This window comes from Phodopus roborovskii, unplaced genomic scaffold (genome assembly GCF_943737965.1).
Source record: "Phodopus roborovskii unplaced genomic scaffold, PHOROB, whole genome shotgun sequence".
NCBI lineage: Eukaryota > Metazoa > Chordata > Mammalia > Rodentia > Cricetidae > Phodopus > Phodopus roborovskii.
In genome coordinates this window covers 6504982-6532103 of record NW_026126646.1, presented here as the reverse complement: position 1 = coordinate 6532103, position 27122 = coordinate 6504982, and the positions used below count along the sequence as shown (strand labels likewise).

The following is a 27122-nucleotide window of genomic DNA, read 5'->3' as shown; positions in this document are numbered from 1 at the left end:
AGAATGGACTTGCCTGGAGGTGACCAGACACAGTGCATTAGTCTTCAGTGCGCCCTCCATTAGCCAAGGAGCGGCGCAGGGCCTGGATAAGTTGGCTTGGTGCAGTTCCCATCAAAAGGACGCCCAAGGTAGGTCAACATGCTGCCAAGGGCCAGGCAGACAGGACTGCCCAGGTGTCCAGGTGAGGGATTCTGTGATGTGCTGTCAGTGTGTCTGCCCTGTTCACCGGGGCGGGGGGGGGGGGGGGAGCTCTTGTTTTGGCCCTGCTCTGGCTAGAACTAACCTGGGGGGGTGGGGGGTGGGGGAACCTGCCATCAGCTGCCAGAGATTCCACCCGACAGCTATGGAGCAGCAGTGCCTGACCCTGCCCAGTCTGCACAGGCCTCCCCAGCACGCAGCCAGCCCTCCAGCTCTCAGACGCCTCTGTTAAGTAACTCTTCCACGGGACGGGATGGCTAGCAGAGATGAATGACTCATGACTCAGCCTTGTGCAGCACCCTGAGGCTCCCAGGACCAGAGGGCCTTGCTAAGCACTTCTCATACAGCCTGCGCACACCCAGGGGCCGACCACCCACTGTCCCCTTTCACAAGTGGAGGAAAAGGCATACCACGCTGGGCTGAGGACCCCCCCCCCCGCCCCCTGCAGGTGCCCTGGGGCCTAGGGGGCCGGTCTCGCTTGCTTGCTTCCGGTCTGGCTGATGGATGGTTTGAATTGTCTCCCACAGTCTGAATTGCTGAATTCTTGGCCTCCAGCTGGTGGCACTATTTTGGGGAGGCTGGGGAAACTGTGAAAGGAATCAGGTCACTGGGCTTAGATCTGAAGTTATACCAGGTCTTCCTGTCCGCCAACAAGCGAAGGCCAGGGGGGCGGCTAGTGAGATGGCTTGGTGGGTAAGGTGCTTGCCAAACAAGCTTGAACCCCGGGGTTTGGATTCCCCAGTGCATGCATAAAAGCAAGGTACACAGAAGCCTCTGGCCCCCACCTGCCACTACACACACCGATGTACGCTTTTTGACTGTGAGCCTAACTAACCTCTAGCAGCTGAGCCATCTCTCCAGCCCACACCAATACATATAAAGACAGCCCTCCTTTAACACGTTCTTGTTGCTACGACATCTTCCCTAGGTGCATGGGGGCCAAGTGACCAGGGACGGAGACCCTGAAAAGCATGAGCCCAGGTTAACCCCTGCTCCTCCCATCTGAGCTGCTTATGTCGGGTGTTGTGTCATAGAGCCCCATGAGTAACTAATAAAGACGCGTGCCTCCTCGTGAGGTGGAAAGAAAGGTACTGGTCTCAGTTCTGGAGAACCAATGAGCTGTACCTGCATGCCAGATGGCGCCTCCTCCCAGGGCTGTACTGTGTGACCTGGGGGCCAGGGGCCTCTCCTGAGCCATCAGCTGTGCAGATGGGTGTTTATTGAGTAGGAAAGCTGCGCAGCAGTCTCTAGCTTCAGCTTTGCCCCACCCCACCCCACCCCACCCCAGGCCAGTTCTGTTGTTTCTTTTTGTTTGTTTGAGATTTTATTTGTATTTTATGTGTTGTTGTGGTGTTTTGCCTGCATGTATGTCTGAGTGCCACATGCATATCTCCTGCCAGAGGAAGGGCAGGAAAAGACATTCGATTCCCCGGAACGAGAGGTATAGACAGTTGTAAGATGACTGGTGGGTGCCAGATATTGAACCTGAGACCTCTGAAAAAGCGACGGAGCCTTAAACTGCTGAGCCATCTCTCCAGACACTCCACCTCCCCTGACCCAACTCTCTCTGTAGAACAGGCTGGCCTCGAACTCAGAGACCCATCTACCTCTGCCTCCTGAGTGCTGGGAGCAAAGGTGTGTGCCACACCACTGCCCTAAACTTTTCATAAAAGAACAAATCAAAACTGGCTGGGGCAGGGCAGCAGCAGTGATGGCGCACGCCTTTAATCCCAGCCCTCAAGAAGCAGAGACAGGTAGATCTCTGTGAGTTCGAGGCCAGCCTGGTCCAAGGGGGAGCTCAAAGACAGCCAGAGCTACACAGAGAAACCCTGTCTTGAGAAACAAAAACAAGCAAACAAACAAAAAACCCTGGGGGGGATTAAGACTGGGCATTGGTGGTCCATGCCTGTAATCCCAGCACCAGAAGTTTAAGGTCATCCCTGGCTACATAACATATGAAGCCAGGCCAGGTTACAGGAGGCCCTGCCTATATATATATATATGTATATACATATATGTATATATTATATACACACGTATACACACACACACACACACACACACACACACACACACACACACGTATATTACAATTGTTGATCTTTGGAACCCTGGACAGAGGCGGTGTGGTGCAGCCTGATGGAAACGGTGACTCGCCTCCTATCCGTTTTCTGAGCCAGGCTCCAGGACCCCAGGCAGATGCAGCAACATGGCTGCTGTGTAGAGAGCCACTAGAGCTAAAGACACTGTGACAGTACAAGGCCCGCCCTCAGCCCACCCCACACTCCTTTGCCAGAAGGGGCCCAGTGCAGCCTACCCAGCTTTCCTGAAGCATGGAAGATAAACCTTACCCAAACACCCTTGTTTTATGAGAGCTTGCCTTGGGATCCAGAGTGAACACCAGAGTGCCGTTTCTGTTTGAGTTCTATCTACTTGGTGGCTTTAAAAAAAAATTAAGGCAGGGTCTCATTATGTAGTCCACGCTGGTCTAGAATTATGTAGCCCCAGCTAGTCTTGAACTCATGATAATCCCCCTATTTCAGCCTCCCAAGTGCTGAGGTAACAGGCATGAGCTGCCGCCTGCCCCATGTGATTTCTTTTCTGGAGAGCCCACGCTCTGTGCCACACCTAAGCTGGTTGGAAACTCCTTTGTGAAACTCTGCAGCCTCGGGCACGGGCACGAGGCTGCTCCATGCCTGCCTTCTGGAGCTCTGTGTCAGAGCTGCTTTGAAACAGGGAAGCCAGAGCGCTGCCGCCGCAGGCAAGCTGCCAAGACTGGGCTAATTCGAGGTTCTTTCTCAGTCTGTTTCTGACACCCCCCCCCCCCCCCACTCCTCGTCTTCAGGAGGCTCTCCCCGGCCAAGCTGTTTGTATACAGCCAAACAGCAAGGCTGGGCCACTGGGACAGCCCCAGGCCCTGTAGGGATGCTGGAAGGGCCCCAAGCCAGGAGGAGTCAGTACCGGGTCCCCAGGTGCCTGCTTATGTGGAGTTCATCTGCTGCAGGCACCTCTGCTCAGGAGCAGCAGCTGTCCAGAGCGAGCTGGGTAATGAGAAGCAAAAAGCAACCAACATAGCCATCCCAGGCACAAGTCTGGGTGTCACCAAGCCTGGAGCCCTCCTGAAACTCTGCCCATCCCATTCTAAATGACTGCAGCTTGGAGCATGAGCCAACCCCTATGTCCCTGGGCGGGACGGATACACACAGTATCCTCAAGATTAGGGCGTCTTGCTTGAGTGAGCAGAAACCAACTAGAGGGGCCCTGCTCTGTCTGTCAGGGCCACAGGTGAACAGAGCTGATCACAGATGATCATAAATGGTTGGGTTCCCACTCGGACCAAGCACATGCCAGCAGATACAGAGTAGGTAGAACAAAAAGGCTGGTTGACAGGGGTCCTGGGAGGGGGGATAGCAAGGTCCTGGGGGGGGGACAGCAGGGCTTTGGGGGGACAGCAGGGTGGGGGGGGACAGCAGGGTGTGGGGGACAGCAGGGTGGGGGGGACAGCAGGGTGGGGGGGGGACAGGGGGGACAGCAGGGTGGGGGGGGACAGCAGGGTGGGGGGGGACAGCAGGGTGTGGGGGGGACAGCAGGGTGGGGGGGGACAGCAGGGTGGGGGGGGACAGCAGGGTGGGGGGGACAGCAGGGTGTGGGGGGGGCAGCAGGGCGGGGGGGGAACAGCAGGGTGGGGGGGACAGCAGGGTGTGGGGGGGACAGCAGGGTGGGGGGGGGACAGCAGGGTGGGGGGGGACAGCAGGGTGTGGGGGGGCAGCAGGGCGGGGGGAACAGCAGGGTGGGGGGGACAGCAGGGTGTGGGGGGGGACAGCAGGGTGTGGGGGGCAGCAGGGTGTGGGGGGGACAGCAGGGTGTGGGGGGACAGCAGGGTGGGGGGGACAGCAGGGTGTGGGGGGGGACATCAGGGTGGGGGGGACATCAGGGTGTGGGGGGACAGCAGGGTGGGGGGGGACAGCAGGGTGTGGGGGGGACAGCAGGGTGGGGGGGACAGGGGGGACAGCAGGGTGGGGGGGACAGCAGGGTGTGGGGGGGACAGGGGGACAGCAGGGGCGGGGGGGACAGCAGGGTGGGGGGGACAGCAGGGTGTGGGGGGCAGCAGGGTGGGGGGGGACAGCAGGGTGTGGGGGGCAGCAGGGTGGGGGGGGACAGCAGGGTGGGGGGGGACAGCAGGGTGGGGGGGACAGGGGGACAGCAGGGTGGGGGGGACAGGGGGACAGCAGGGTGGGGGGGGACAGCAGGGTGGGGGGGGACAGCAGGGTGGGGGGGGACAGCAGGGTGTGGGGGGGCAGCAGGGTGTGGGGGGGGACAGCAGGGTGTGGGGGGACAGCAGGGTGGGGGGGGCAGCAGGGTGGGGGGGGCAGCAGGGTGGGGGGGGACAGCAGGAAAGGTGATTCTTGTTGACTTGGCTTTCTCAGTTCCATCATCACTGTCCCTGAAGCCGGGTGTGGCAGAGCACACCTTTGAACTCAGCACTCAGAAGGCAGAGACAGGAGGATCTCTGTGAGTTCAAAGCCAGCCTGATCTGCATAAGTGAGTTCTAGGACAGCCAGGACTTCATAGACCCTGCATTTGTTTTATTTATTTATTTTTTGAGACAGGGTTTTCCTGTGTAACCCTGTCTGTCCTGGAACTCACTGTAGACCACACTGGCCTTGAACTCACAACGGTCTGCCTGCTTCTGTCACCACCTGGCTCATAGACCCTGTTTTAAAACAAACAAACAAACGAAACGAAACAAAACGACAGTGAGGACAACAGAGCTGTCATCCAGGCTTGCTGCTTGTGTGTGTAAGGTCTTTAGGATGGCCCAGTCACAGGGGGCGTGGCCTCAGCACCAAGGTCACCGGTGACGACGGCAGCGGCCACACTAAGGTCTTGGGCACTAGCGCCCCCAGGGAGGCAGATCCCGGTCTGGAAATGTGCCTGTCCCTGCCGCCTCAGTCAAGGTCGGCCACTGAGGGGGCCACGCTTCCTCTCCCTCTGCCCCTGCCTCTCCTCCAGCACTGGCGCTGTCTGAGGAGAATGTCAGCACAGCACAGCCACTCAGGCAGTGACAGTATGCGTGGCCATCTAAGACACGATGCGCCTGACGCCGCGTGGCCTCCCGAAAGAATCTCTACCCCATACGACCTACCTTGACTTGCCACCAGGGTTCCGAGTACTTGGGAAGATGAACACCAGGGCTGCGAGGGCCTCAGGCTCCATCCCAACATGAGGGTGCTGCTGACACCTGTCCAGCACCTGCCTGCTCTCTTAGGAAACAGCAGGTGGAAGGGCAGGGAGGTCTCTTCTTTCTTTACTCATAAAAGCTCCTGGGGACCCGGCAGGGTGGAGGGGCGAGGGGCGCCGGATGGTGGCTGGGTGCCATCTGCAGGGCCCTGCCCCTATCCCTGCACTGCACATCCGAATGAAAAGTCTCAGATCTACAGACAGCTGCAGAAAACAGCAGACCCTAAGGGTTTTCTACCAAGTCCCTCTTTCACCACAATTCACAAAACACCTGTCCATGGCAGGAACACAAGGGCAGAGACCTTGGCCTTTCCCTGGCTGCTATGACCCTGGGACCTATGAAAGTTCCGGTAAGGCCTCTGTTTGTACCTGTCTGTCACAGGGCCTACTAGAGGTATGAGTGAGTAGGCTGTACGCTTTTGGCAAGGAGAGCCAGGAGCGGCCTCAGGTCAGCCCCCAACCCTGGTGGAGCGGGAATACCTACGTGGTCCACTCTGGGGCTTGGTTACTGTGGCGGCTTCCAGTCCCCATAGAGCATTATGTCTTCTCCTTGAACTCTGGCAGGGTTTTATGGGGCTTCAAGGCCACCTAAAATGTCACGTGCCGTTAAGACTTCCAAGACATGCAGGTTCAGGCACACAATCTTCAGCGCCTCTGACTGAGGGGCATTATTCTTTATTGGTGCCTCAAACCGTCTCAGGTTGGCCTGCAGTGCCCTCCCCCACTGTGGCTGCAACTCCCACCTCTGGTAGACACTCAGTGGTCCCCCTCCCATCCAGCTGTGCAGGTCCTCATGAAGGCGGGGCGTGGAGATCCAGCACCAGGCACCATGCCTGCCGTCTGCAGCTGGGGGTCCTGCTCGCGCACCCAGCTGCTTGTACTTAGGTATACAGGCACACATCCATGTCTGCTTTTATATCACCCTTTGGCTTCTGGGGTCTCATTTTCCGTATCTGACCTCCTGCCTCCCTAGTGTCTTGACTCTGTCGCCACCGTGGTCCTCACAGGGCCTCCCCCAACCTCTCAGGCCAAACCACTCCTTGCCGTGAAACCTCCTTTATGCCACTCAGCGCCCCCCTTTCGTGCCCTTGGCATCCCTCATGGGCCCCAGATATGCCTTCACGGTTAGCACTCAATAACTTTATCACTGAATGTTTTCGGCACAGGAAGGGAAGAAAAAGCAAGAGAGAACCTCAGGGGTTGGTGGGATGGCGTGGCGGGTAGAGAGAGATGCTTGTTGCCAAGCGCGACCGAAGTTCGGTTCCCCAGGAACACACAGAGTGGAAGGAGAGCTGGCCTCTGACTTTCACATATGCCATGGCAAGAACATACCCTGCTCTCATGAAGACCAAAATAGAATCAAACCTCATCTCTTAGTACATGTGTACATATGAAAAGAGAGGATAGAACCTTTGAAAATTAAGCCCTACAAGAAGAGAGGCAGGGAGAGATTCAACTTGACTCAAAAGACTAAAGAGCAGTTATGCTGCTGGTGCAGCTGAAGCCCGAGGGTGGGAGGGGCAGCCCTCAAACCCAAGACTGAACTTGCTCAGCGATCAGCGATGACCTCACAAACCCTCTGAGAGGCTTTGCGCACATACCTAACATCTGAGCGAACATCCACTCTCGTTACTGTTTCGGCATGGGAAGCAGCACTTCTTCTCATGCTATATTTTTCTGGGACATTCCCTCTACATAATAACTCCTTAAAAAGGAATCTGTCGGACAAAGTTCACTTCAGAAATACGGTTCTCTCAGCCTATCCTGCCGTAATTAACCACAGACAATTAATATTGAAATGCAGTGTCACCCTGTGAGGCCATGAAATTTCCAGAAATTCTCTGCTGCACATTCCGCCACTTTATTGGCAAGATTGAATTAGCAGCAAAGGGCACCTTGGTTTTTAAAACTGGCATACAATAACGTTGATTCTTCATAGATCGAATGCAATGGATGCTCAAAACCATTTGTTCAACACATGAAAAAGACAAATTATTCAGACCAATTGAAACATTCACTAGGAGGGTTTTACGTATTACAAAAAAGAAAAAGAAAAAGAAAGAAAAAGAAAAAAATAATCCGACCTTCTCTCGTGGCACTGGTTCCTCTAGGTCCCCAAAGCTAATTTGCAAGGGATTGTCTGAGCCACGGGCCTAGAGCCCACCTCGTCCCTCCTGCAATCACCAGCCGGCGCCCACAGCGTCCACCCGCAATCATCGGCACCTGCCGCATGAGTCAATGGGCCCAAATTGCGGGGCGCGGCAGACGCCCCACCGAGAACAAGGAACACAAAGGGCTCTGCGCTTCAAGCTGTGGGTGGGAATTACAAAAGGTTAAGAGACTAAATATAAAAAGCCCTTTGAATATAAAATCAATGTGCTTTGTTGCTAAAATCTGGGTGCTGTAATTTATCCGAAATAGGACTCGGCAATATCTGGCAATAGTCCACGCCTAGGAATTGTCGGTTCTGCTCATCGAAATGCAAATAGTCTACTAGAAACTTAAAAACAATTAAAACAACTGAAATATTTCATATCAACAGACTAACGAAATACCACACTTTGCAATTACCTATTACTGACATTAGGCCTCCAGAAGCAGGATACGTTTTCTCTTTTCATTTTACTTATTTGTGTAAGTGGAAACACAAGTTTTTGAAGAGCTTGTTTTTTGAATTGTCTGGAATCCCAGGCCAAGGAAGCTTGAGACACTGTGGTGGCCTTGGCCAGAGATGATGCCTGGGGGGGGGGGGGGATGGACAGGGTAGTGTCCAGAGCTGCCTCAATGATTTGGTGGCTGGTACATGTTTAGCAAACCTCAAGAAGTCCACCTGCAGGTGAGGGTCGGGGTGGACTGACTCTAGTCTCCTCTGTGGGCCCCAGGCTTTGGGAGCACGCTCAAACCCTGACCGTAGCTGTAAAGTGTGTGCTTTAATTCAGGTCTGACTCATGTGCGCTCTGTATTTCACCCCTCCCATACTCCCGCCTCCTCCTCGGGGCAGCCTGACCTCTGAGCCCCGCCGCCCTCGCCCTCTGTGCTCAAAGCCGTGGACTGGGAGGCTGGGTGAACATGTCCCCTAGCTCTCACATGAATGACCCTGAGCAGAGGCCATAGGTCAACCTGCCAAACTCCTGCAGTGTGAGGTCAGCTGAGACCTTTCTACACGCCCTGCTGGCCTGGCAGAGGCACCATCATAGCCCCGTGGGTCTGGGGTGTTAGAGGCTGGGCTGACTGGCTTTGGGGGTCACGATGGGAGATGGGACAGCCTTTGTCGTGGTCTGTGCCTGAAGCGGTCCTGGGGACCCTCTCTGACAGCCATCATCTGTGCATGCAGCATGGGTGGCTTGCCTCGATGGCATTTCTATTTGGCAAAGATGCCCACTGTCCAGTTTCTCCTTCTTCTCTAATGATGGAGCTTAATCTGTGTTGGCACATCATACTTACTATATAGCTGTGCAACCAAGTTCTGCCCCTCATATTTTCTTCCTTCCTAGGAAAATTTAGCGTGATATCCAAAACTTGTGCTGCCTTCTAGGATCGTGACATGGTAGATGAAAACCCCAGATAAGCAGAACAAGAGAGAGAAATGGGGATCCCATGACTGGTGATGGACCTGCCCCTGCCCCTGCGCTAGTGTACCAGGGGAGGGGGGAGCAAACATCAATGGAATTGAAGTTATCATTGTGTCATTTGCTAAAAGCAGCCATGTCTCATCCTAGGCACTCATCCTTCTCACAAGGAAGCCGTACGTCTCAGGAGCACAGGTCAGTCCCATATATCTGGGTCAGCTCAGTGGGGGTAACAGGTGGGATGGGAATCATCTTGGCTCTGGTAAGCAGGAGACATCTGCACATGGCCTCTGGTGGCGTCTTACAGGCCCCTACACAGAAGCGCCAGCCTAAGCAGGAACAGGGCCCACACATCTCAGGCCTTCCTGAGTTAACAGCTATCGATGTGAGCTCTCTGGGCTCTTATCTCTGCCTTGCTCCTGAGTGACTTGTCTAGATGGTGAGATGAGTGGACAGCTTCTGAGACGACCAAGCATCTAACCAGGGCTTCCTTGACCCACGGTGCCTGGCTCCTTCCAGGCCAGCATGGGCAGCAGCTCTCAGCTGGCCCTCAATCCTTCACATAGCGTTCAGAGCCACAGGACCCAAGAAAGCCTCACAGCCTCGGCACCAGGGACACAGTGAGGCAGCAGAGGGACCGTGTCAGGGACACGAGCAAGGTCATCAGGGCTTCTGTGTGTCTGAAACACCCAAGTCCACTCTAAGGAAGCAGTCCCTGGGCCACTTTCTACTCACACAACGAGACTGGTTCCGATTTCTACTCATTTATTGTTTCTTTCTTCAGGGAAGCCAGTGCCCCGCTCTGGTTGGAGTCCTTAGGCACAGTTTGGCATTTCTTGTGTGTAGAATTTGCCTTTTAGTTCCTTGTCACAGGTTGAGGCATGCCCCCCCAGATGCCTCCTTCCTGCTGACCCAGAGAGGGGCTCTAGGAGTGGCCCCAGATGTGGGAGAAGCCCAGCCAGGTCCTTCACACAGGTTTGGTCCTAAGCTGTACAAATTCAGGCTTTGATTATGGGTCTTTTTTTTTTTTTTTTTTTTTTAATCATAACGTGCACTTGCCCAGGACAGAGTTAAATTTCTGTAGTGACTTAATTAAGGGCTCTGCAGAGAATGCCTCAGGAGGAAAGGTGCAGGGCCAAGGGCCCCTCCACCCTGCAAAGGCCGAAAGGCCAGAGTAGAAAACTGGAGGTGCTGGGTGGGGCCTCTTTAGTACTGTGGGATCACTGGGGCAGAGGAGTCAGTGTCTGTCACTGGGTATAAGGCAGACTCACAGGAGAACGCAGCAACTTTGATAGAAGGAAAACGAGTTTTACTGGATTGTAGTTTGAAAATTAGTAGTACAATAAATCTGTCCTACATGGGATCACAGAAGACAAGGGTAAGACTCAAGAAACGAGGGAGAAGGGTGTGCTTTACTGAGTCCCCCACTGGCTGGTGAAAAGGGATTGCCTCTGCCTCTCCGGGGCTGGGCCTCTGCACTTCCTGCAGGGATCTGGGTTTTACAAGTGCGTGCGAGCATGGAATGGCAGCAGAGTCATGCAGAGTCACGTCACTTGCAAGTGCTCTAAGCCATGTGTCCTTGATCCTGGGGCTCTAGGGGCTCTAAGGGCTCAAGGGCTCCTGGAGAAGGATGGGAACTCACAGGTCTCTTGCTCAGGCAACAGCCCAGCTCCCAGTGGGGTCCAAGGGCCTGAAACTACCTACCCAGGGACCACTCCTGGAGCCCACCTTCTGGAGTGCTGTCTGATGGGCAGATAGCAAAGATTTACCCATCCCGTGAGACTCTTGGGCAAGTTTTAAGAAAGGCAGAAATAGGCAGGAAGCCATTTCTCTGAACCTTGGTCTGCCACCTTGGTTTAGTCTGGATTTAAGTGGGTCCACCCTCACCTAGCCCTCATGCGGAGGTGGGTGGGGTGAAGGTGGTTGTGCATGTGGTCTGCCAGCTCTAGGAGGTGGAGGCTGCTGGTCTCACTTTATGGAATGAGCACTGTCCATTAGAAACAACAGGGAAATGGCAGTCCAAGCGCTGACAGTTGGGTACAGGGTTGCTGGCCAGGTGGCCAGCCCTCGGGGAACTCCCTACAGGGAACAATGACTAGGGATGGAGCCCAGTGGTAGAGTATTTGCCTAGAATGACAAAGGTCAGTATTAGACTTCAGGTGTCAGACTCAAAGCCTTGTGGGTCTTCCGAAAGGAGCGCCATGCTTCTCGTGGCTTCCCAAGTGCCTGAGACCATGAGGTGACACAGATCTCATAGGTCCCAGAAAGGACCTGGGCCTGGCTCCTGTGCTAACCGCTGGTGTACTGCAGACCCCCGGGAGCCCTGTGAGACACCCCCATGACCTCTTCTCAGGCTGTCCTTGGTTAATATCACCTCAAGAGCTCTGAGCTGCACCATGAAGCTGTCTGCAGGAGACAGGGCAGATGCTCTTCTACAGCACAGAGCAAGCTGAATTCTGGGGCCTGGAATTCATTGAGAGTGCAGTACTTGGCTCTGAAAGTCCTCAGGGCGGAAGGCGTGGCGCCCAGTGAGTATTTTTATGCAGAAATATGAGAACTATTCTGCCGATGCAGCATGAAATTGCTCCTGTGACTGAGGTGGAGTCAGACGAAGGGGGAGGTGGACCAGGCTGGCTCCCGGGGTTCTGTGGATGTGCTGGCCCCCAGGCTAGATCTGCAGGCTTCTGCTCACTGGCATACAGGGTCCTCTCCGGGCTACAGCATGTCTGCCCATAAGGAAAGAATATGAGCCCTCCCCTCATATTTGAGTTTGCCTTTGAGTTTGCACGGGAGGACCTGCAGCCTTAGCTACTTGCCTCAAGATGGCTGTCTGGACACTCTCCTCCTCTTGTCAGAAATGCCGCTGCCCTGACAAAGACAGGCCTGGAAGTCTCTGAACACCTACTGGCAGGCAGGGTTTCTGGGCATTTGGGGAGTCAGTACCCAAAGCTCTGTGTTTCCTGAGACTCTGAACGGCCACCTTGTGTACTCTGTCTCTCTTCTGTCATGTGAATAGCACAAGAGCAGAGAGAAGCCACGGGTAACTGCCAGGAGGGCCTTTGAGGGCCGAGGGCCACGCTGGGCCTCAGAGGGCTCAAGATGAACCTTAGGAAGCTCCAGGAGAGTCCAGATGAACTGAGATGCAGGCCATAAGACCACCAGATCCCTACTGGAACTTCACCCTCCTGCTGGTCTCCAGAGCCACCTCCAATCAGATAACTATAGTAATGCACACACGCTAATAAGGTTGTCCCTGTTGCCATATGAAGATGCAAACAGAGCCAAGCATGGTGTCGCACGCCTTGAATCCAAGCACTCAAGCAGAAGCAGGCAGATCTCTGTGAGTTTGAGGTCAGCCTGGTCTACAGAGTGAGTCCTAAGACAACCAGAGCTGTGTAGAGAGAGGTTGAGTATTTACAATATATCAAAGTATAACATAACTTAGTACCACCAGGCACGACGAACTGCCGTGATTTAAAACTTCAGCTGCATGAATGACTATCAAATGACCCAAAGGAAATCTGGCTTTGAATTCTTTCAGGGTGCAGTTTCCACCTGCCTGGCCTGGAAGCAGGGACCACATCTTTGTGAAATAGCGCAGTGAAATGGCCTGGAAAGCCAGGGCAGATTGTGACCAAACAGGGCCGTGGACCCACAGACCATTTGTCTTGCTCAGCTCGGGTTGGGTCCTGCAGCTTTGTCTAGCCTGGGACCATTCATCTTCCACAGCTGCCGGGTTTGTGTGGTGAGGATATGGGGGTTGCATTTGCTGTGTGCCGACAGCCGCTCAGGCCTGGGTGCAGTCCCCTGAGCTTCATGTTTCTCCCAGGTTCACGGCGCCTTGTCACGTTCCCACCCGGGGTTCTAAGCACTGTTACCTTGCAACCCCTTGAACTGCTGATGTGGCCCACTCACCTGGCAGGGTGCTGGGGGTGTCTCCCTGGCCACGGCAAGCTCCCGAGTCCTGCGCCAGCTCCGAGTCTCTCTTGGCACTTTCCAAGGCAGAACCAGGCTCCAGTCCCCAGGATGTGGGGAGGGACAGAGGGTAGGAAATACACTGGAACCCACTAGGAAAGGCACAGCAAATACCACAGTGTGGGTCAAGAGAGCAGGCTGGGGGACAAAGGGGTAGAGGTCAGGAGCTGGGGCAGGCAGGCACGAGAGGGGGCTGGGGTGGCAGGGCTGAGCCAGCCCACACTCTGCATATGTCCTGGCCCTGACCCTGGGACTTGAACTCGTCAAGGAGCACTAGTCATACTTGGAGGGTTGTGTGGGTCACCCTGAAATGCTTGCTGAGCTGGGCCAACTAGGGCCAAAGAGGAACCTGTAAGTGGGTCCCCTCCTGCTCCCTGTGTCTGGTGACCCTTAGGCGTGTGGCTCCCTTCAGCCCCCCCACTCCCTGTCAACTCACCCGGTTTTATTTTTCCCTTCGAAGTCTGGCTGGCTGGCAATGTGTTCAGTCCGTCCCAGTTATAGTGCATGGGAAAGGATGGGTAAGGGAGCCACGGGGAAACCCTTCTAGTTCAGTCTCCTCAGAGGTGCACCCCAGGGAGGACTATCACCCTTACAACGGTGTCTGGATGGGCGTCTCCGTGTGGTCTTCATCCATCTTGAAAAAGCTGACCTCAGAGTACGCTGGGAGTTGCACATATCTGACGCCTGCTGAGATTTTCAGGGTCCGGCCACTCTCACCTTCCAGGGGAAGAAATCAGGAGACGCACCCTTCATGCCGTGTGAGGAATGAAAGATCCAGGCTGCATCCCACCTTCGGCTGGCCACTCGGAGCCCCCCCCCCCTTGACTCCCTTGGAGGAATGCCTAGCAGAAGCCCCTGCTGGCCTCGACACCTCTAGGCTGCCTCTTTTACTTTGAGCCTCTGTTCTTTCACAGGGAACCCTGACACTGGCTCTTCAGCTCTGGAGCTCATCTACCTGAAGGCCGTCTTGCACTGCCCTCCAGCTGCCTTCATACTCAGGGAGGGTCACCCCCCCCCCCAACCATCTTGTGGATCAACGTGCTACAGTAGGTTGCTCACTCTGCTCACCTACCAGCTTGACCATGGGTTATAGGCTCAGCCTCAACCACCCACCTCCCCAGTCACCAATAAAAGACCGGGTACGCAACCGACAACGTACAAAGTGTTTTCTGAGTGGACAGGGGTGCTGGCAGACCTGGCGCCCTGCGGTCAGCGGCCTCCTCTGAGAGGTCCACTGGGCCCTTCTGGGGCAGGCAGGGGCAATGAAGCTGGACACGTGGCCACACGTGCAGGCCCACGCTGGCTAGTATGTGGGGAGGATACCTTGAGTGACACAAGATGGCCGTGTGAGTGCCGGGCAGGGGTGTGATGGAATAGAGTGATGGTCTTCACAGCTCTGAGCTGAGTCTCCAGCCTGACAGGGGGCTTAGGAAGTGGCTGAGTTCTACAGACTGAGGAAAACCTTAAAGGGTCAGGCCCCAGTGGGCTCTGACTTGGGGTGGCAGTGGAGAGGGCCAGCTCGGAACTCTGCTGCTTCCCAGAAAATGGTCCCAGCTGAAGAAGGAGGCCCCGGGGATCTGGGGGAGGAGGGAGGAAGGCCTCCAGAGTTCCGCAGGCTTCTGGGAAATCGGGACACAGCTTTGGGCACACAAGCATGAAGTCTCCATGAGGCTAAGAAAGAACTAAAGAAAACCAAAGCTCACAAGGCTGGGGATGGCCCGTCCTTATTAGCCTAGACAGAAAGCCTCAGAAGGCAGAGGGGCTGGTTAGGTGGGTGCTCTAAGGGGCCTGGCTTCCATACTGGGGGACGAGCTAGTACCAGATGGTGCTTTCTCCTTCAGACCTGTTGGGCAAATCATGAAAACAAGGCCAAGAGGATTAAGCCTTTTCCATATAACTTAACTCTGCTTTAGAATAAAAACTCAGGAATATTTATAGGAATACAAAAGTATCTGGCATCCAACAAAGTAAAATTTACAATGCCTGGCATTCACTCAAAGATTACCAGGCACGAAAGGAATGCAGGAGAAGTATGGTGTGTAATGAGGAGAAAAAGTAAATTCGTCGCAAATGACCCCGGTGCTAGAATTAACAATCAGGGACAGATTTATTACAATCCGGGCGGTACTCCCAGCACTTAGAGCAGTGGGGAATCAGGTGCTGTGACTGTGTTCTTATGCTCATCACTGAAGTACAGGCACGGGAGGTTAGGAAAGAACAAGAGATGGAAACCACAATGTTGTCGCACATGGTGCCCCCTGTCTGCAATCCTAGCACTCAAGAGGTAGAGGCAGGAGGATCTGCTGCAAGATCAAGGCCAGCCTAATGTACATACTGAGTTCCAGGCCAGCTAGGGATACATGGAGAGGTTCTGTAAATAGTGAGTGAGATTAAGAAGTACACTGGATGTGACCCACAACAAATTAACTGATGCAGAAGGAACGATTTATGAGCCTAAAAATATAGCTAGAGAAATCATCCAAAAAAAAAAAAAAAAAAAAGGAGGAGAAGGAAAAGGAGAAGGAGGAGGAGTCAGACGGTTTCCAGCAATCTCACACACAGGAAATAAGAGAGTGGCAGAGAGACTTGTGGGGGAAATAATGGCTGGACATTTTCCTAATGAGATGGAACTGGAAGTCCATGGATGCAAGAAGGCTCAACGCAACTAGAGAAGGAGCAGGAATTCTGCAACTGGGAGGGAGGACTGACCCCCTACAGCTGGGGAGGACACCTTAAAGCACCCCTCAAAGGGGAAGTAAATCAAGGTGCTCCCAGACATCAACAGTCAGCCTTCATTAGGGCAACCATTAAGGCCAAGGGAAGATGACACTGGATGGAGACGTCGATCTACAGGAGGGTAAGACAGCCACAAGGGAGGTAATAAGAATTATAACTAATGCGGGAAGGGGTAGGCAAGGTAGTTAATTGCTCACTGCCCACCCTGAGGAAGGGAAACTGCTGGGACAAACTGGGGGGGTGGGGGGCACCAGGGCGAGTCTGCATCTACCACATTAATAATTATGCTAAATGGGGCTGGGTGGCGGCGGCGGCGGCGCATGCCTTTAACGCCAGCTCTCAGGAGGCAGAGGCAGGCGGATCTCTGTGGTCTCACAAAGTGAGTTCCCGGATAGCCAGGGAGGCTACACAGAGAAACTCAAAACAAAACAAAACAAAACAAAAACACCAAAACCAACACAACAAAAGTGCTCAATGTAAAGGGAAGAAATGCATCAGTTAAAAAGGGCACTGGCTGGAATGATCAAATACAACTGTAACCCAAGACTCAGGAGGCTGAGGCTCGAGGGTCCAGAGTCTGAGTCCGGCCTGAGCAATGACCCCATGTGGTGGTCTGCTTAAGAATGGCCCCCACAGATTCCTGTTTGAATGCTTAGGGAGCAGTGGTAGGTTGTGTGGCCTCGCTGAAGAGTGTCACTGGGAGAGGACTTTGGGCTCTCTCTGCCTGCTGCCTGTGAACTGGGTTGTAGAACTCTCAGCTACCGGGTCTGGCTGCCACGCCAGACAATGAACTAAAGCTCTGCACTGTAGGCGGTTCTGATCAAATGCTTTCCTTTATCAGAGCTGCCATTAGCAGGTGGTGGCCGAGCAAACCTTCAATTCCAGCACTTGGCAGGCAGAGCTAGATCCATCCCTCTGAGTCTGAGGCCAGAACAGTCTACAGATTGAGTTCCAGGACAGTTTCTCTTAGAGAAACCCTGTCTTGACCAATACATGCCCACAAAGGTGGCTGTATAAAAAATGAAAATAACAAGTGTTGGAGACAATATGGAACAGCTAGAACCTATCTCATTGGTCATGGAAAATGTAAAATTCAACTTATTTGCAGATAACATGCCTATGTAAATAGAAAGTCTCAAGGAATCTTCAGAAAATTTACGAGAATAAATAATACAAGTAATGAATATATGATCGATAGAGAAATAAAATAAATCTTAAAAATTCTAATGTTTAAAATGCACATGTATAACAGCATAAAAGGGAAACTACAGGGACTGGAGAGATGGCTCAGAAGTTAAGAGCACTGGCCACTCTTCCAGACGGCCTGGCTTTGCTTCCCAGCACCAACACGGCAGCTCACAGCTGTCTGTAACTTTAGTCCCAAGAGATGTGATGCCTCTTCTGACCTCTGAAGACACTACACACACAGACAGGCAACCCCCCCCCCAAACTAAAAACAAGCAAGCTAGCAAACGAACAAACAAAAAAACAAAGGCCCTGGGATGTCACTCGGCTGGTAGAATAATTGCCTAGTATGCTTCAAGCCCTGAGTTTAAAATAAAATATATCAATCCAACACAAATTCTTCCAAGAACCAAAGTGGGAGGAGAAAAGAAAATCCCAGATAAAACCAGGCATGGTAGCCCAGGCCTCTAATCCCAGCACTTGGAAGCAGAGGTAGGTAGATCTCTCTTAGCTTAGCCTGGTCCACAAAGTGAGTTCCAGGAGAGCCAGGACTGTTACACAAAGAGACCCTGTCTTGAAAAAAATTAAAAAAAAAAAAGAAAAAAAAAGAAAAAGAAAAGTCTCAGACCAATATCCTTCATACACAGAAAGGAAAAATTATTTTTAAGATTGTAGCAAATTAAATCCCAAGATAATTCACCGGGGAAAGAAAAATCTTTAACAAATGGGTACTGGGACAACTAGACAGCAACATTCAAAGGACCCCCTATTCTACAGGAAAGATTAACTTCAAATAGGTCACAGACTAAATGTAAGAGCTAAAAATGTAAGCTGACTGGTGGTGGTGCACACCTTTAATGCCAGCACTTGGGAGGCAGAGGCAGGAGGATCTCTGAGTTCAAGGCCAGCCTGGTCTACACTGATAATCGGGTGTGTGGTGGGGGAGTAAACCGATTACAATTAACCAGAGAAAGAACTCCTTTGTCACTGCACTCCCACATTTAGGGCTCAGCAACAACACGTGGGCACCAGCCCCTGTCTGGGACACCACAAACAGAACACCCCGTTATCTAGATAACTCTGACAGCTCTGTCTCTGTTCCAGATAGAAAACGATCTCTTTGGCCTCTTAGAAATCACGTGACAAACTGGACCTGATGGCACAGGCTGATAATTCCACCATTCAGGAGGCTGAGGCAGGAGGATTAAGAAAAAGTTAAAGACCTTAGCTGGGTGGTGGCGGCGCATGCCTTTAATCCCAGCACTCAGGAGGCAGAGGCAGGTGGATCTGTGAGTGCGAAGCCAGCCTGGTCTACAAAGAGAGTTCTAGGACAGCTGGAGCTACACAGAGAACCTGTCTCAGAAAACAAAAACAAACACCCCCCTCATTTAAACACATTGACCATATGATACTGCAATGTAGCCTGCAGGTACACAGAGAAATTAAAATCTGTGTATACAAAGCCCCGTACGACACTGCCCCTAACATTGATCCCAGTGGAAGGCAACCAGGTGTGGCCTATCTGGGCAGCAGATATCTGCTGCCAAGGCCTGTCTTAGCTACGTGTTGAGTTCGAGGCCAGCCAGGTCAGTTTCAAGGGGGTATGATACCCTCTTCTGGCCTGTGTGGGCGCCTGCACGGATGCACACATACTCACACAGAGACACACAACATATACATACACATACCATTTAAGAGAGAGAGATAATGGAATCATTTAATGCTGAAACTAATGGTATGTAAGTGATACCTTAATAATGTTGCTAAGCCAACTTAATACATACCTTAAAGATTTTATTTTAATTATGTGTATATCTGTGCATCTGTGTGCACATGATTACAAGTGTTATCTCAGGACCAAACCAACACCTTACCCAGGTTTGCCCTACTTAAGGGCCTGCAGCCCATTTCTTCTGGAAGAGTAGGATCTCCACCCTGAAGACACTTACTTGTGGCAAGTTCCCCAGAGTCTTGCTGCAGCTGTACGTTCAGTGTGAAGGGAGAGCCTTGGAACACTTCCAGTACCTCTGGGCCCAGAACCACAATCTTCTTAGCCTGTGCTGGGGGGCAGAACAGGGCTTTAGTGTTTCTCATAGCTGCACCCAAGGGCTCCAGTCCGTCCTCACCCCGTTAGAGGGTCTACCAAGATGGGGCTGCTGGGGCTGAGGCTCCCAGGCACCTGTTAGGCATGCATGGGAAGGTTGGCTGAAGATTTTAACAAAGGACTCATGCCCTTGGCAAGGCTCACCCCTGGGATGGCATCTCTGTCCTGAGTCTCAGGAGAGGCCACTAGGTGCAAAGGATGGCCAGGAGCGTACCAAGCCAAGGTAGGCATGGGTCACTCTGCAGTTGTGTCAGAGTGTAGAGGTCTCGAGAGAACCTGATGGGGTCACACAGGGTGGTGGGGGGAGAGGGGGAGTTTCAGGTCAAGTTAGACCAAGTAACTCCAAAGTCCTGTGGCTAAGAGGCCCATGCCTAGGGGGTATCTATGGTTGAGAGGTACTGTGGCTTGGGGGGGGGGAAGCCTGTGGTGGGGCTGGGAGCTGGGAGAGCCCATAGATGGGAGGCCCTGCTTGGAGCAGGGCCCCTTGGGTCTACACAGCCACAGGCCCTTTTGAAATCAAACAGGATATGCTTTTCCTGAAAAGGGTTGGGTTTTATGTTTCACCCCATGTCACCTCGGTCCAATACCTCCCATGTGGCAGCCCAGGGCCACCTGAGAGACAGTGAGGCCCCGCTCAAACACAATCAATCCACAGCGGACTCCACAGGGACACTGGGGGGGGTGAAGGTTGGGGACACCTACCTGCAGGGTGGCCATTGATAAACATCCCACAGTAAGTGACTCCTGAGCAGTGCGCCAAGCTGCCCAGCCCGCTGAAGACATCGCTGTGCCACTGTCCCTGCACAGAGAACAAGGTGGCCTTAGAGGGTGGCTCCAGGGAGTCCTGGGACCCTCCACTGCAGGGACGTCCAGGGCTGTGAGGTTAACATGTAGCCTTTCCTCTGACGGTGAGGCGCTGCTTTTTGTTAGGAGGGATCCAAATTGCTCCGCTAAGTGTTCTCCCTGTGAATTTTAAAGACGCCAGGAAAGAGGGAACAAAGGTACAGCACACACCATGCAAACAAAACGCCACTGAACAGGCACACTTTCAGCACAAAAGGCCTTCTCATAACAAAGATGTGGCACTTACTTAGGTGATCATGAGGAGACCTGACTCTGTGACTACAATGGGGCCGGGACCAGGCCCGGAGCTTTTAAATGAAAAGGCAATTAAAGCACACAACTTGAGCTCCAGCACACACACCTTGGAGTGGGGGTGGGGTGCCACTTCCCACGCCCCATTGGCCTCTTCTATAGCACACCTGTATTCCCAAGCAATTGTGTGAAACAGCAGGAGGATTACTTCCACAGAAAAATTGTAAGATCAGGATGGTGTTTTATTTGGTTATGAATTACTTGTATGGGGGAAAAATCAACCAACAACAGGCTTGGTTTGAGTCATTCTTCTGCTGAAGTTAATTGGGCCTCAGCTGCCCTGCTCTGTCCTGGAACCCCTCTGCATGCAGCCTGGGCCTCTGGGCCACATGGTCACTAGTTGGAGGGGGACACTGGCCAGTGTCTGAGAATAGGAACATGGCCTGGAGTCGCTGAGAGGCTGTGGGGAGAGGACGGGTGAACCCGTAGGGTCAGAGTCCTGAGAACCCGGGAGGAAGCTTTCCACAGGCTGCTGGGAACACAGCCACCACATGGTGAGGAGCTAAGTCTCAGGAGATGAGTGCACAGAGGCCTCAGGCCAGGCAGGGAGAGGAGGTGCTTACCCTGAAAATCTCACGCCTTTAGGCCTCATTCAAAACCAGCAGCTCTGGGGGGGGGGGGCGCTCAGTTCAGGAGATGTCAGTGGCCAGCTGTGGAGCATGTGGGCAGGGGCCTGGTTGCTCACCCAGGAACAAGCGCCTCCGGGATGTGGATAGGCCTTCTCCTGAGAGTTGCCAAGTTACCCCTGGGCGAGGCTCCAAGGTGCCTGGGGTGGCTCCGGTCCTCCGGTCCTGAAATCCCAAGGCTACAAAGCAGCCGCAATCCTGGAGCAGCTTATGGTGAGTGCCCAGTTGACAATGCCCCCCCCCCCCCCCCGTGTCCCATCCCAGCAGGCGCCGCTCACCCCATCGTTTGCTTGATCCCACGGTCTAATGCTATGAAGAGTGTCCGCTTGGTGTATACTACCCCCACTGATCCTGACAGTCCTTCCTTGTCATCAGCCTTCGGCCTTCTTCCCAGCGGCCTCCCCACCCCTCCTGTGCCTGCTGTCCTCACTGCGTCCAGTCTTTCTCCTTCCTATTGCAAGTCTCTCAAGGGCGCCCTGGCTCTGGCTGATGGGTTCTCAACTACAGGACATGCAATGGCAGGCAGTTTTTCTTCTCTTAGCTCACCGTGCCCACTTTGGCTTCTGAAAAGTGCCAGTGTGGTCTTTCAGAGAGAAGGGGGACAGGCCACGGGCAGGTCAGGGCATGTGACCAGAAAGGAGTGCCCGGGCACCGGCAGTGACAAATGCAGTGATGTGGAGGTGCCTGCTGGCAAGGCTAATGGCTTGGGCAGTGCTGGGTAAAGAGCTGTGGGTGGCACAAGTCTGTCACAGGAGCCTCTCAGCCAGCCGCTCCCTGGCATCTCCAGCTCAGCTAACAGTGCTCACCATCCAGAACATTTGCCATAGTCCCTGGGGTGGGTGGCCAGTGGGTTGCATGCTAGAATCAGAGCCCATATGGTAAGAGCTGGAGCTTGGTGTTCCTGGCTTCAGGTCTGCACATGGATGCTACAGATGTGTGCAGGAGACTGAAGACACTAACCTGTGGACTTGCCTGAGTGATATTATAAATCCTGTATTGGACATTTGCATCCAGATCATAAATAGATACATACGTACTATTAAATCAATTCCTAGAGTGTTGGGCAGGCTCCCGTAGATAACAACTCCCTTCCTTCCATGGTGTCCCTGTGAAGCAGCCCAAGGAAGCTGCTGGACAGTTACTGGTCTGGAGCCCCGGAACTGCCAGCTAGCTCCCAGTTGGGCCTTCCACTCTGCGAGTATCCAGAGAGGCTTGGGGGCTGCCCAGGCAATGCCCGGGAGTCAGTCTGCAGGTCTCCACCACTGGGAGGTAGAACAAGGCATCGCTCTTCTCTGCCCAGCTGCTGCCTGACATGCAGGGAAGGATGGATGTGTATGATGACAGAAGAGGGTGATGATGACGTAGACAGCCAGAGAAGTCGTTCAGGGCTCATATTTGTACACCAAACCATGCAAGCACACAGCAAACAAGGAGCCAGTACCCAGGATGGGTACAGCAGACGGCTCTGTGACGGCTCCAGTAGCCCCGAGAGTGGCGCTCAGCCCCACTGCTGCCGCCGTGCCACAGCTGCAGGACACATTTATGGCTGTGAGTGAGCACACTAGGGTTAATAACCTGCAGGAAACAAACCCTTGACCCTGCTCACTGTGGGAAACATTTTCCAGTTAACCCATGCTGTCTTTCTTCCTACACTTTTATTAGAAACGGTTCTATAGAAGCCGTACCATAGATGCGGGTTTGGGTGCAAGTCTGCCCTGGGCGTAAATCCACCTCTTTGCTCTTGAACATCTTGGTCCTTCCTGGGGTGAACAAGTTCCAGACCTTTCTTTTGAGTTGGCCTCTATACTGCTATGGCATGGAGGAGGCAATTATCACTGATCGCTGCTAAACCTTTGGGTCTTCTGGTCTCCTTGGGTGATGTCACCTGTGAGGGGCTGGCTGGGCTCTCCTTCTGGGGTTGCGACTGTTACAGAGCTTGGTTTCCAGCTTTCAGGGAAGGCAGGTGGCTTCACTTGCAATCCAGTGACAGTAGGCCTGCAGGATGCTGGATTTGACTGGTCTGGACTGTATCTTCCTAGGATTTCAGGATGTGGAGTGGGAATATTTTGCAGGGACACAGGCAGGCATGCTGGCACAGCACTAACAGTTGCTGTGAGGCTCCAGGAGGGGGCTGTTGTGTGGAGAGGCTGAGCTGCCGAAGGGCTACCGCCGGACACAAGTGTGCACTGTTCCACATACATTCTCAGGGTTCAGTGGTGGAGACACACCTGGGTCAATGGTCTTTCCACCCTGGACTGAACCTTCTTGGCCCAAGGCAGGCAGGCAGGCAAGTGATATGGGGGGGTAGCCACAGGCCCTGTCTTCACCTGCCTGCAGACATGCAGATGAAGAGGCCCCTGGGACTCTCTAGACATGCCAGGAAAGGGGGAGCTGGGAATTGCAGCAGATGAAGACACCCATAAGGCTAACCACCTGTTTCATGTGTGCACAGGTGTGCCAAACAGCAGGTTGCCCTCTGGGGAAACCAATATGGGAAATGTTGATTTTTTTCAGGAAGCCAGAGCTTTAGGTGACACACAGGTCCATGCTGTGGAAGAGGCTTCCCTCCCACCACAAACGTGGATGGAATCACGTTACCATGACTGTCACGCCAGCTGCCTGGCAGCCTCTAGGTCCAAGCTCGCCTTTAGAAATGGCAGATTTCCCCTAGAACATCTGCTCAGGGTCTGGGTTTCTCTCCTACAAAATGGGTGTACTGGTTGAGGGAAACTCTGATGGACACTAGGAAATGCAGAAATGGAAACCTCCATTGGTTTCTATGTTGGGAACTTCAAACAGTACAACCACTGTGGAAAAATTTGGCAGCTCCATAAAGAATTAAAAATGTAATTGCCACCGCTGTGTCTATAGACCCAAAGGCTTGCACACGGATGCTCACAGCACTGTTCCTGGTGGCCCAGGGAGGGAGCAGTCCAAGTGTCCTCTGAAATGAACGGGCAAGGGAAATGGAACATAAGCGCATATGGGCACTCAGCCCTCAAAAGGAGGCTCCTGCACACGCTCCGGCGGGAATGGACTTGAGGCCGTGATGCTCAGTGAGAAATGCCAGCCACTAAAGGACAAGTCCAAGCAAGAGGTCCCTAGAGGAGTCAGAGTAACTGAGACAGAAGAAAGGTGATGAATTTGTGAACAGACGGTGGTAATGGCCACACAATGATTTAAGCATTTAGTCAGGCAGTGGCGGTGCATGCCTGTAATCCTAGCACTCGGGAGGCAGAGGTAGGTGGATCTCTGCGAGTTCCAGGCCAGCCATGACTACAGAGAGAGTTCTAGGAAAGACTCCAAAGCTACATAGAGAAACCCTGTCTTGAAAAAAAAAAATACATAATAATTTAAGAATTTGATGCTACTGGACACTTACAAATGGACAAGATGGTTTCCTGTTCATGTGTATGTTTAAGTCTACATGTTTGACTGACAACATAAAGAACAGTGGGTCCTTTTGGTTGATGTCCCTGCACTCTGCTCCATGCAGGTGGAAGGCCCCCTGTGTGGGAGAGCCCAGCGCCTCCGCTGCAGAGAGGGTCATCAGCTGAGCCAGAGAGCCTCAGGAAGACCACTGACTCCCTTGGCTAATGAGGGAGGGCTGAGTGACAGACTGGGTAATTAGCTTTTCTCACTTGTGCGGCAAGTGAAACCTCTTGCCGCCTCAGAAGAGCAAGCAGGTCAGGCTGGCAGTTAGCTGTGAGTGTCCACGGTATCTTGAGTTCTGATTTCCAGATGGCTTTGGATGGTGATCACCTTGGGTGCCCTTTTGTGTTCACTGCTCACAAGGTCCTTGAAGAAGGTGAGGATTAAGCTGAGAGAGTGAGCCTTTGTGAAGACTTTTGTGGAGTTCAAGGCTCTGGGCCCAGGAGGAAAAGCCACGGCAATTTGAACAGTTTTAGCCTGTGTGGCAGCCTCAAGGCTTGTGCGCACTGTTTAGGCATTTAGGTTTCTCTGCTGCTTGCCTTGGGGCCGAGGGCATTTCCACCCAAACTTGGAACAAGGATCCAAGGCTGGGCCTGCTGCCGGTGAGCAGATCTGGGCTGCCCCCTGGTGGACATGCTAAAGGCATGTAAAAGTGAGGCATCCATGGTTCTGTCTCTTCTGGGCTAGGCTGCAAATTTCAGGTTTCAGAAAGGGAAGGCCTGAGCAGGGCCCCACAGATCCTAGCCACCAATGGTCAGTGGCCAGCAGGGAGGTAGGTGTTCAGGACCAGCAGTGAAGCCGGGCTGGAGGAATGAGTACTTGTGGGACAGAGCTGCCCCTGGGACTTCAAATCCTCCACTTGCTTCTGCCCAGGTGGTGTTGTGAAGGCATCTTTCTGGGCTGGAGCAGCAGGAGCCAAGGAAGCAGGGCCTTTCCCAAAACCCAGGGAAGGGTCAGGTGTATGGTGGGAAAACAAGCCTGGACCCCAGGCCCCCCATTTATAAAATGTCCCTTCAGATATGTGGGGACGGGTTATGCGAACCCACAGACGGGAGAGAAGGGACACCTTGGGTCCTCATCATCTTGTACTCTGCTACCTCACCTCTGATTTGATCCTGCTTTGGACACACTGCTAAAGTCTGAGGATGAGTCCCTAATGGGAAGGGGTCAGCCGGGTGACTGGCCACAGCAGTACAAACAATGATGTGTGCTGTCTCAGGGACATACCAGAGGCAACTTCTGGGCCAGCAGGGCAGCAGCAATGTCCACACAGACTCCAACAGTCCTGGCCAGACCAGTCCTGCGGGCTCGTTTTTATGTCAACTTGACATAAGACAGACTCATCTGAGAAGAGGGAACCTTAATTGAGAAAATGTGGCCATAGGATTAGCCTGGAAAAGTCTGACTAATGATTGACGTGGGCAGACCCAGCGTACTGTGTGCAGGGCCGCTCCCGGGCTGGTGGTCCTGGGTGCTATAAGAAAGCTGAGCAAGCCTTGGGGAACAAGCCAGCAAGTGGTGCTCCTTTATGGCCTTGCCTCTAGGTTCCTGCCATGGTTCCTGCCCTGACTTCCTTCAGTGATGGGATATTGCCAGCAAGTGTAACATGCAACAAACCTTCCTTCCCCAGCTGCTTTTGCCCGTGATGTTTTATCACGGCAAAGGGAGCCCTACTAAGGCATGGGCTACCCAAGCACAACTCTTCTTTGGCAAGGACATCCACGCTGGGTTTTCTGCGGCTCCACAGTTCTGGGAGCTGCCCTACACCACTCCACTGCCATCAGGGAGCCAGGCCCTGAACGTCTCTCCCTAGCCAGTGGGCACAATGTCGGTAGTCAGCAGAGGGAACTGTGGGCTCTGCGTCTGGGCAATCTCCTACAGGAGCTCCCCCAACAGACCCGTGGCTACCCTTCTGCCTAGTTTTGCATGAACTGGGCTGGGCTCTTCTACTTCCAGGGCCTGTTCCTTCGAGTTGCTACTCTTAACTGCCATTTGAGAAATCTGGAAAAATATGAATCACACCATCCTGGTTACTGTGATGCAACAAGAAACCAAGTAGCTGAGGCAGTTGAGACACTCCGGAGTCTAGAGCCTAAACCTGTCCTTCCTCCCTGTTGGAAACCCCTAATAGAACTTGTGTCAACTGTCACAGCAAGCAAGAACTCTTGGGCTCTCAGCCCTGGATCCCGCCAGGGCCTCACCTGCTACAGCTGGAGTAGCCAAGAAGCCCCTGATTCTTGCTGCTAGGAGTTGGCATGCGGTCGGTTCAGGGATGATGGAGCCAGCCCAGCCCTGTCTCAGGACCTCCCTGCACTGCAATGCCAGTGTTCCTGGCCAATAACTTCACATTTCTCAGTAATAGCACTAGTGTAGTCATGCCTTCTACCCACAAAACCCACAGCATCTCATACCTCCCATGAGGACAAGAGCAAGCATGTGGACAGACCTCAGCCTTCCCTGTCAACAGCACAGGGTTCATTCCTCAGGAGGGCTTAATACACACAAGAAAAGCCAGCCTCCGGGGTGGGTGTGGGGATGTGAGGATGAGCTGATTGTGGGTCTGTCACCTCCAAGGCATTGCCAGATGAAGTATGGGCAAACACAGAGACTCCCAGTCCCTTTTGGCCTCCTACCCTTCCCCCATGGCAGTAAGCGCAGTACCTCATATGTGGAGCCGTCAGCACAGTGCAGCACCCCATGTCCCTGACGCTGGTCTCGAACCCAGTCGCCTTCGTACTTGTCACCGTTCCTGAGGGCACAGTACAGGGCCCTCAGCTGGGAACCAGGTGGTTGCAGTGACTCAGACTGGCTCCCCTGACCAGGTACAGCAAGGGCACTGGAGCCAAGGCAAAAATAGGCCCGAACAGACGGTCGGTGAGCTCCTGCCTCGCCAGAGCTGGC

General features: G+C 53.4%; 1 protein-coding gene across 1 annotated transcript in view; it reads right to left on the bottom strand.

The window, feature by feature from the left end:
- Morn1 (MORN repeat containing 1) overlaps positions 1–27122 on the bottom strand; it is a 55948-nt gene that overhangs the window by 22867 nt on the left and 5959 nt on the right. Inside the window, exons 6-11 of the mRNA XM_051173947.1 lie at positions 26883–26970; positions 19711–19807; positions 18854–18964; positions 13577–13700; positions 12924–13075; positions 12190–12196 (exon numbers count right to left, since the gene is read on the bottom strand). Coding sequence (XP_051029904.1) covers positions 12190–12196; positions 12924–13075; positions 13577–13700; positions 18854–18964; positions 19711–19807; positions 26883–26970 — 579 coding nt within the window. The remainder of the gene's footprint in view (positions 1–12189; positions 12197–12923; positions 13076–13576; positions 13701–18853; positions 18965–19710; positions 19808–26882; positions 26971–27122) is intronic.